Raw genomic sequence first — 10,763 nt, 5'->3', positions numbered from 1 at the left:
AGTTTGGATTTGATATCCCGCCTTTCACTCCCTTTAAGGAGTCTCAAAGCGGCTAACATTCTCCTTTCCCTTCCTCCCCAACAACAAACACTCTGTGAGGTGAGTGGGGTTGAGAGACTTCAGAGAAGTGTGACTAGCCCAAGGTCATCCAGCAGCTGCATGTGGAGGAGCGGAGACGCGAACCCGGTTCCCCAGATTACGAGTCTACCACTCTTAACCACTACACCACACTGGCTCTGGACTGTCTGTGTGCAAACGAACTGTGAGAAAGACGTTCTCTGCAGAATCAATCAGCCAGTGGAAGGAAGGAGGGAGCGAGAGAGATGTGGGCATCTTGGCAAGCGATGTCATGGCTGGGGTTTTGAGGTCAGCTTTGGAAAAGGCACCTCTGCCCTGCTGCTGTCGACACCCCCTCAGACCTCGGGCGGACATTCCAGCGGCGGTGGTCAATCACTGAAAGGAAACAGACCATAGTGAAAGTTTTCGTCCAGCAGACCAGGAGGAAACGCAAGTGCAGCGGTGTAATGGCAGGTGCCAATCTGAACTTTTTGTTTTAATTTCTTTCTTTCATAAAATCTGTGCACGGCTTGATTGTGGGGGGAAACCTCGAAGCGGTTTACAAAAAGATAAAGTGAGACAACATGAAAATGCAGCAATACTTTAAAACATACAAAAAGATAAAATACTAAAACAGGTTAAAATTCTCCCCAGTATTTCTAAGCACCTGGGTAGGTTTGTCTAGGCACGAATGTTTTTAGCAGGCATGGACAGGAATACTGTTGAAGGCACCTGGCTTGATATCCATAGGTGGGGAATTCGAAACTTTTTCTATGGCTTCTCATGGCATCAGTACGGAGGGCATAAACTTGATGTAAAATATATCCTTCAGTGAACGAAGGAGCAATCCTAGAAGAAATTGACAAGACCCTCTTTCCTTAGACATTTTTGAAGAGACTGGATGGCCAGGGATACTTTGGTTGTTATTCCTGAACTGCAGGAGGTTGGACTAGATTACTCTTGGGGTCCCTTCCAGCTCTACAGTTCTGTGGTTCTATGATTTCCTAAGTCTTTATATGTAAAGGTCAGCATGGTAATAAAAAGGATGGTTCCTGCATTGATTATGGTAAGATAAAGTTAGACATTGATGCCAAAATCCAGCATCGCCTGAGCTCTGTGAGTGCGGCTTTCTCCCGACTAAAGTGCAGAGTGTTTGAGGACCGGGACACTCGCAGGGAAACCAGAATGCTTGTTTACAAAGCTATTGTACTACCAACCTTACTATATGCTTGTGAAACATGGACCACTTACAAAAGCCATCTCCAACTTCTCAAAAGAGTCCATCAACAGTGTCTCTGAAAAATCTTACACATCACTTGGGAAGACAGGCGAACTAATATCAGTGTACTGGATGAAGCAAAGATCACCAGTGTTGAAGCAATGATTCTTCAACATCAACTTCGTTGGACTGGTCATGTTGTGTGGATGCCTGATTATCGTCTTCCAAAGCAACTACTCTATTCTGAACTTAAAAAATGGAAAGCGTAATGCTGGTGGTCAACAAAAGAGGTTTAAAGACTGTCTCAAGATAATCTAAAAAAATGTAGTATAAACACCAACAACAGGGAAACACTGGCCTGCGAGTGCTCCAGTTGGAGAACAGCCTTTACCAAAGGTGTCATGGGCTTTGAAGACACTCAAACTCAGAACGCAAGGGAGAAACGTGCTAAGAGGAAGGCACGCTTGGCAAATCCACATTGTGATCAACTCCTGCCCGGAAACCTATGTCCCCACTGTGGAAGGACGTGTGGGTCCAGAATTGGCCTCCACAGTCATTTACGGACTCATTGTTAAAACCGTGTTTATGGAAGACAATCTTACTCGGCTATGAGTGATCGCCGAAGATGGTAAACTAAAGTTAGAACTCCGGAAACAAAGAAAGATAACCTGTTATTCATTTCTCACTAGGAATATCTTCTTTAACTAGCGACTAAATAAGGTTAACAATATAAGGGGCAAACAAGAATTTGTAAGAAATGGACAATGAAATGAAGGAATTGTCGTGGAATTCTACTCTTATGATCCAAAGCAGAACTCAATGTATAGTTAGCAGAGTAAAAACTTAAAACACGTTACAGGATCCCCAAACAATAGACCAGAGGCCATTGTATTTCATCCAGCAGAGCTTTACTGCCACTGAAGGCAAATGAGCATAATGGTCACAAATGCAATACATTCAGGATTGGCACTGTCCATTAGAAATCTAGTTGCAGCAGACTTAACTTAAACTTACAATAACTTATAGGAAGACTAAACCAAAACACTATATGCAGAACAAAACATCACACCAGAACAAAGAGCTAGAAAGAGAAAGTAAGTGAAGACCCAGGTTCCTTTTGGCCTTGCTATTATAGTCAGTATGACCTTGATGGAAAGAGATAACAGAATCAGTTTAAGCCAGCTGTACACAGCTGCTCTGAAGTAATAACCCAAACACCACAAACCGTCTGCTTGTTTCTTTCATACAGAGAAGCTTCCAGAACCCTATTGAATTTGAACCCAGTGGAATTTGCTGCCAAGGAGTGTGGTGGAGTCTCCGTCTTTGGAGGTCTTTAAGCAGAGGCTTGACAACCATATGACAGGAGTGCTCTGATGGTGTTTCCTGCTTGGCAGGGGGTTGGACTCGATGGCCCTTGTGGTCTCTTCCAACTCTATGATTCTATGAATTAATTAGAGTAGGAAAGATGTCTACACACCAGATCAATACTTTCTGTACTAAGAAATGCATACTGACAGGAATGTCTGTAGGTGTTACAGCCAAATCCTCAATCCGAAGACCCCCTCGCCTCACCATAACCAAACATGGGCTCAAAACAGCACTTAAACCCCAGATTTGCGATGGTGGGTGAGCTCTCACAAGCTCCAACATGGATCCCCTTTGCTTAACTCAATGAAGGGGGGGAGCCCTCTCTGCAACCAAATGCTTTTTCCCCATCTCCTCTTAATCCCCCTGCTTTTCTACTTCCTAGGAGCCCCAGCTGCCAGTCTGGCCCAGTCTGCTGCCTTCCAGCTCCCTGGCAGCGTGGCCAATGATGGACACGGGAGTCCAACCAGATCTGGAGGTTAGGAGCCTGGGAGAGACAGCAACATCATCATCCTAGCAGCACCAGCAAACTCACTCCCTGCATTGCAGGGGGGCTGGACTAGATGACCCTCAGGGTCCCTTCCACTAGTCTATTACCGCAAGACCTCAAGGACCGCCTCTCCCCATGTGAACTGAACCCTGCAACCCTCTCCTGAGGACCTTCCTTGGGTGCCTCCTCCATCTCTTTAGGGGCCAGGCAAAAACATTACTCTTCTCTCAGGCCTTTGGGTAACTAAACAATGTATGGCCTTTTAAACTGGGGGGGGGGGGGGCTTTTGTTTGCTACTATGGCATATATTTTTATATTATAAACCGTCCTGTGATCCTCAGATGAAGGGCAGTATAGAAATTTAATGAATGAGTGTCTGGTGGCGGTTGGAGGATGGATGGCAGCTAACAGATTGAGGTTGAATCCTGACAAGACAGAAGTACTGTTCTTGGGGGACAGGAGGCGGGCAGGTGTGGAGGATTCCCTGGTCCTGAATGGGGTAACTGTGCTCCTGAAGGACCAGGTGCGCAGCCTGGGAGTCATTTTGGACTCACAGCTGTCCATGGAGGCGCAGGTCAGTTCTACGTCCAGGGCAGCTGTTTATCAGCTCCATCTGGTACGCAGGCTGAGACCCTATCTGTCCGCGGACTGTCTCGCCAGAGTGGTGCATGCTCTGGTTATCTCCCGCTTGGACTACTGCAATGCGCTCTACGTGGGGCTACCTTTGAAGGTGACCCGGAAACTGCAATTAATCCAGAATGCGGCAGCTAGACTGGTGACTGGGAGTGGCCGCCGAGACCATATAACACCGGTCCTGAAAGATCTTCATTGGCTCCCAGTACGTTTCCAAGCACAATTCAAAGTGTTGGTGCTGACCTTTAAAGCCCTAAACGGCCTCAGTCCTGTATACCTGAAGGAGCATCTCCACCCCCATCGTTCAGCCCAGACGCTGAGGTCCAGCTCCAAGGACCTTCTGGCAGTTCCCTCATTGCGAGAAGTGGGGTTACAGGGAACCAGGCAGAGGGCCTTCTCAGTACAGTGGTGCCTCGCAAGACGAAATTAATCCATTCCGCGAGTCTCTTCGTCTTGCGGTTTTTTAGCGGCTTAGCGGCTATTAACGGCTTAGTGGCTTTAAGAAAAAGGAAACAAACTCGCAAGAACTCGCAAGACGTTTCGTCCTGCAAAGCAAGCCCATAGGGAAATTCGTCTTGCGGAACGACTCAAAAAACGGAAAACCCTTTCGTCTAGCGAGTTTTTCGTCTTGTGAGGCATTCGTCTTGCGGGGCACCACTGTAGTGGCGCCCACCCTGTGGAACGCCCTCCCATCAGATTTCAAGGAAATAAGCAGCCTTCCTATTTTTAAAAGACATCCGAAGGCAGCCCTGTTTAGGGAAGTTTTTAATATTTAATGCTGTATTGTTTTTAACACTCGATTGGGAGCTGCCCAGAGTGGCTGGGGAAACTCAGCCAGATGGGCGGGTAATAAATGATGATGATGATGATGATGATGATGAATGATTCTATGACCTTGCAAGGTGGTGGGCTCTTCTTCCTTACGGGAGGCTTTTAAGGAGAGGCTGGATGGCCATCTTTATGTCGTTCCCGTCGTTCTGTGGCCATCAATGGACCCTCAATGTACAAAGGGCGTGAGAGAAATCAGCAGGCTTGAAGGAACCTCAAGGTTTGCAGGAATTGGGGGGGGGGGGGAGAATGCAATGCTGAGTGTCCAGGGAAAGAGGGGGACCCAAAAACAGACAGACTGGAGTAGCCTGGGAGAGGGCACAGCTGCCTATCTGGAACCCTGCAGAGAAGACCAGAGAAGAGGATGCCACTCGCCTCCTCTAACTCCTGTCACCCCGGGAGTCACGGGACCTCTTGAAATGTGCAGGCTGGAGCTTTCCTTTCCACGGAGCCTGCTGGGTGGTCTCTGGCCTACTCACCATCATGTCGTCTTCAGTGTCCTCGGAGCTGCTGATCAGGATGCTGGCGACCTCTGCAAGCAGATGGAGGGCAAACAATGTGTCACCCACACCTCAGAGCGCATAAACCGTGGAACTCCTTCCTAGCCAGCGGGGCTCTGCTCTGCCCCCCCACTTGCTGGAGACGGCAGGAGCCGAGAGAGCTGCTCTTGTGCTCGGGGGTCCTGCTTGCTCCCTTCCCACAAGGAAAAAAGCACACCAAGAACTCAGGCCAACCTAAGTTTCAATAGTGGGAGTGCTCCTTACTCGCAAATCAATAGTCAATAGTAACAAAAACTCATCCATTCAAAAGTATGTATTCTGGCAAGGATTACAAACTCAAATAGAGATTACAAACTCTAACATAAATTACAAACTCAAACTCATAAGGATATGTATAACACAATAATTCGTTACAGAATTAGGGATAAGAGTTTATGAGCAGAGACCAGTTCATGTTAGTCCATAGTCAGATTCGACATGAAAGTCTTAGTTTCATTCATTGAGCAGAAGTCAGAAGTCAATTATGGATCAGAAACCAGGACAGGGCCCTGTTTCGATGTATACACCTTCATCAGCTAATTTTTAAAGGGTCGTGTAAGTTTGAAGACCTTCGGATAAATGTATCCTGTTATTTTCTACATTTCTCGTCGAATCTGACTATGGACTAACATGAACTTGTCTCTACTCATAAACTCTTATCCCTAATTCTGTAACGAATTATTGTGTTGTACATAGCTTTATGAGTTTGAGTTTGTATACTCTATTTGAGTTTGTAATCCTTGTCAGAATACATACTTTTGAATGGATCAGTTTTTGTTAAAATTGACTATTGATTTGTGAGTACGGACCACTCCCACCACTGAAACTTACATTGGCCTGAGTTCTTGGTGTGCTTTTTTCTTGGTATATTTAATAACAAGAACTCCAACTTATTTAACCCTTGCCACAAGGGGCATCTGGTGAGCAGAGGAGGCCGGGCAAGATGGGACGTTACCCGATTCACAGATCTCGTGAACAGAATTCTCCAGGAGCTCCACCGCGTTGACCGCCCCACACTGCTCCCTCTCTGGGGTCGACTCGCGGGGGGAAGGGGACCAGGAACTCAGCCCAACATCCTGGACATGCATCTCGGAGTTCTGCCCGTCGTCATGGTAATGGACCTGCATCTTGGAGCTCTGCCCGTTGTCATGGTAGTGGTCCTCCAGCTTCATCGCCTTGGGAGAAGCCTGAATGGACTTTTCCGTCTGTCCCATCAGCCGTTTCACTGGGCAGCTGATCGAGGAGACCTAAAAAGCAAGAGTAACACAAATTTAAAAACGAGAACCAGCTATTTTTATTCACAATAAATCGATAATAAATTATTATCAATAGTAAATCCATTGGAGAACCTCAGGAAATCTGCATTTGTGCAACGTAAGAAGTTGTGCGCTTGGGCGACTGCGGAAAAAACGGCAGACGAGCTGTGTGTTTCCAAAACACTTTTTATGACGCCTGGTGGGATTTTATTTCTTGAGCTTCAGATTTAAGATACTTGACTTAAAGATACCCTCCATACCCTCATCCACAGGGAAATATGGATGCCTCAGTTGGTATTGGTGGGTAACCATTTTCTTTTATTATATAATGTTTGCTTGCTTTGTATATGACATGAAGTAACACACAGGTGGCGCTGTGGTCTAAACCACAGAGCCTAGGGCTTGCCGATCAGAAGGTTGGCGGTTCGAATCCCCGCAACGGGGTGAGCTCCTGTTGCTTGGTCCCTGCTCCTGCCAACCTAGCAGTTCGAAAGCACATCAAAGTGCAAGTAGATAAATAGGTACCACTCTGGCGGGAAGGTAAACAGCGTTTCCGTGCACTGCTCTGGTTTGCCAGAAGCAGCTTAGTCATGCTGTACGCCGGCTCCCTCGGCCAATAAAGCGAGATGAGCGCCGCAACCCCAGAGTCGGCCACGACTGGACTTAATGGTCAGGGGTGCCTTTACCTTTACCACCCTGATACCACACTTTTGGGCTGCTAGTAATGGCAACGAGGGAAATCATTCTTAATAATAATAGTAATTCACAACTCAGGGATCCTTTAGCTGTGATTCCTGCATTGCAGAGGGGTGGGCTAAATGTCTCTTGGGGTCCCCTTCCAGCTCTACAACTTTATGATCTTCCCTTGGCTGAAAGTACAGCACCCATCAGCTCAGAAGGAGCTGGGACAGCCTGTCAGGAAAGAGAGGGAAGAATCAAAAGAACAGAAGACACAAAACTGTTATGAGCAGCAGAGAACTTACAAATCCATGAGGTGTCTTCCTGAGACTGAGGGTGTAGGTGGGCGCCTGGCTCCTTGGCTGGCTTTTCTCATTATGAAGACCTTTCTGGACGCAAAAGTGACAAAGGCAGGATTTTTAAAGCGCTGTAACACTTAGGGGGCGTCTGACAGTGAACCTTGGAGACCAAGAAGACAGGCTGATCTTGTGCTTCAAGAAACAGAACAAGCACATCGTTCTCCCGGGCAGACTGTCATCTCACATACCAACTAACCTTACATTCTTCTGTTTTATTTTCAAGAGATGTGTCCTTAAAGTGTTCATACCAGAAAAAAAGGAAATTTGCAGCGATATGAATCTGCTAAATTACAATACATCAAGAGGTTCAGTCCTATTGCTTGGGCACTGAACTCAGGAAATGATTTTTATTTATTTTTTTATCCTACCACATGTTACCAGTGCCAAGATATCTGTGTTCTCAACAGCAGCTGTTTCATGAATGGCCACTGCTCATTTCCACTGTCTTGGTACTTTCTACATTTTGTTCCCCTCTCAGCTCCCTCTTTCTCTACGTCCACTTCCACGTTTCCTATCACAGCTTACCGAACTGACCGCTGGGGCAACTGGCCGAGAAACAGAAGGCAGGCAGCCGACAGCATCTGCAAGAAAGGAAAGAGGGCAGAGTGTTCCAACATGTTTGGATGAGGCCCCTGCCCAAGAGGTTTCTGAAGGGACTCATTGTACTTCATTTCCCCCATATTATACTATCTTTTTCTCCATGGAGGTCATGACTCTCCCCTGCTCCTCATTTAATTCCAACAACCCTGTGAGGTAGGATAGCCTGAGAGCGAGTGACCGGCCCCAGGTCACATGCAGTGAGCTTCATGGCTGAGTGGGGATTCGAACCCTGGTCCGTCCCAGGTCCTAGTCGCTCTCTTAGCTCAGTCGGAATGGACTCAGCTGTTCAGCACCAGAGTCTAAGCAGAGCTAATAAAAGTGCGTGGTCTAAAATTGTGCACCAAAAATTCCTCTCCTGCGGACTCCACCCACATCAGCTTCTCACGATGGGCTTTATTAAAGCAAAAGGGCTAATTGGACAGTGTCTGAAGGACTTGGAGCAACAGAACAATCTGGCCATTATAAAGAAACTCTGTTCTTGGTATGCCTTTTCCCCCCCTTCTCAGTTTGATTCCCTGGCACCATATTTGTATAAATCAACTATCCCAAAATACAGGCGTGCCGTCACACTGGCCAGATTGGATGTGATGCCCTCTGCCATACTTGAGGGCAGATACCAAAAGATTCCAACTGAGAAACGACTCTGCCCCTGTGGAGATGGCAATGTGGAAACAGTGGCTCATGTTCTCCTGTCCTGTCCTCTTTATAAAGACCTGAGGAATGAGATCATCACCCCACTCCTACTCACCATCCCAAGCCGCCCATCTGTGGCTACATTGTTCTTTCTTTTATCAGATCAAAATGATCAGACAACAGCAAAGGTTGCTAGGTTTATCGAGGGTGCAGTGAGATTAAGGGCCACTATCTGAGCGATAATCTTGGTCATTTGATTGCCCTTTTTACCCATTGTTGTCTTTTTAATTGTATATATTGCTTGTTTTAAGGGACGTGGATGGTGCTGTGGGTTAAACCACAGAGCCTAGGACTTGCCGATCAGAAGGTCGGCGGTTCGAATCCCCACAATGGGGTGAGCTCCTGTTGCTCGGTCCCAGCTCCTGCCAACCTAGCAGTTGGAAAGCACGTCAAAGTGCAAGTAGATAAATAGGTACCACTCTGGCAGGAAGGTAAATGCCATTTCCGTGCGCTGCTCTGGTTCGCCAGAAGCGGCTTAGTCATGCTGGCCACATGACCCAGAAGCTGTATGCCAGCTCCCTCAGCCAGTAAAGCAAGATGAGCTCCGCAACCCCAGAGTCGGTCACAACTGGACCTAATGTTCAGGAGTCCCTTTACCTTTTTTATTGCTTGTTTTATGTTGCTACGGCCGTTGGCTAATGCGAATAAAGTTTATCTATCTATCTATCTATCTTTGCACAGAGCTCAAGTCAGCAAAGGAGGACCCACAGGTCCAGGGTGGAGAACTTACATTCTTCCAGGTGCGGCTGGAGTCCAGCTCTCACCATCCTTGACCGCTAGCCATAAGGACCAAAGGAGAGCCTGCTGGATCAGGCCAGTGGCCCACCTAGTCCAGCCTCCTGGTTGCACAGCAGCCAATAGGATGTCTCCAGGAAGGCTGCAAGCAGGATTCAGTACAAGAGCCCTCTCCCTGCCCCCTTGTGCCTCTGCAGCTACTGGCATGCAGAAGAAAGGCACCTCTGACGGTGGGGGCACAAAAGAGTCCCTATCGCTAGCAGCCATCGATAGCTTTATCCCCTTCTGGTGCATTCAGTGCTAGTCCTACTCATAGTAGACCCATTGATGTTAATAGACAAGACTAACCAAGGTTCATGCTTTTGAATTATGGTGCTGGAGGAGACTCTTGAGAGTCCCATGGACTGCAAGAAGATCAAACCTATCCATTCTGAAGGAAATCAACCCTGAGTGCTCACTGAAAGGACAGATCCTGAAGCTGAGGCTCCAATACTTTGGCCACCTCATGAGAAGAGAAGACTCCCTGGAAAAGACTCTGATGTTGGGAAAGATGAAGGGCACAAGGAGAAGGGGATGACGGAGGATGAGATGGTTGGACAGTGTTCTCAAAGCTACCAGCATGAGTTTGACCAAACTGCGGGAGGCAGTGGAAGACAGGAGTGCCTGGCGTGCTCTGGTCCAGGGGGTCACGAAGAGTCTGACATGACTAAATAACAACAACAACCAAGATTCAATGATCAAAGGCGCCCTGTGATTCACATTCATTCTCACAACCAGTGGGACAGGGTGACAGAGAATTACGGCAACCAAAGCCCAAACCTTTTTCTTGCCAAAGAAGCCAGCAGGGCCCCCTGGCAAGGGAGGGGCGAAGAGAGCAGGATTGCAGGAAGTGCCTCACCTTCGCAGCCTCTCACTCTGTTAAACAGGGCCTGGAGTTCGCCTCTGACCTCCGAGATGTTATCTGCCTGGACCCGAAAACCCACGGCCAGCACCTTCTCCCTGCGGAGATCGTCCAGGGACTCCTTGACGAAGGGGGCCATGTCCAGCACCTCCTGGTCCGAAGCAAAGAGGTTCATCTTCTCCACCAGCCGCTCTCCGGACTCCAACCTGCAGTGGTTATAATCATTTAATAATAATTTATTATTTATACCCTGCCCACCTGGCTGGGTTTCTCACTGAATCATTACCGCTTTACGGAACTGTCTTGGTTGCTCGGATCAATTTGTTGCTGTGCATTGCTTCAGTTAAATGCTATTGTGTTTTAACATTCATATCGATGGCACTGTTTTGCTGTTTCTTAAATTATTATCA

General features: G+C 47.4%; 1 protein-coding gene across 3 annotated transcripts in view; it reads right to left on the bottom strand.

The window, feature by feature from the left end:
- Positions 1 to 241: 241 nt before the first annotated feature.
- PML (PML nuclear body scaffold) overlaps positions 242 to 10,763 on the bottom strand; it is a 17,427-nt gene continuing 6,905 nt past the window's right edge. For all 3 annotated transcript variants that reach the window (XM_028743664.2, XM_028743665.2, XM_028743666.2), the window contains exons 4-9: positions 10,351 to 10,559; positions 7,950 to 8,005; positions 7,371 to 7,454; positions 6,087 to 6,378; positions 5,072 to 5,124; positions 242 to 453 (exon numbers count right to left, since the gene is read on the bottom strand). In XM_028743664.2, coding sequence (XP_028599497.2) covers positions 451 to 453; positions 5,072 to 5,124; positions 6,087 to 6,378; positions 7,371 to 7,454; positions 7,950 to 8,005; positions 10,351 to 10,559 — 697 coding nt within the window. In that variant the 3' untranslated portion in view covers positions 242 to 450. The remainder of the gene's footprint in view (positions 454 to 5,071; positions 5,125 to 6,086; positions 6,379 to 7,370; positions 7,455 to 7,949; positions 8,006 to 10,350; positions 10,560 to 10,763) is intronic.

Source organism: Podarcis muralis, chromosome 9 (genome assembly GCF_964188315.1).
Source record: "Podarcis muralis chromosome 9, rPodMur119.hap1.1, whole genome shotgun sequence".
NCBI lineage: Eukaryota > Metazoa > Chordata > Lepidosauria > Squamata > Lacertidae > Podarcis > Podarcis muralis.
The sequence above is the reverse complement of the archived record's forward strand: the minus strand, read 5'-3'. Positions and strand labels throughout refer to the sequence as shown.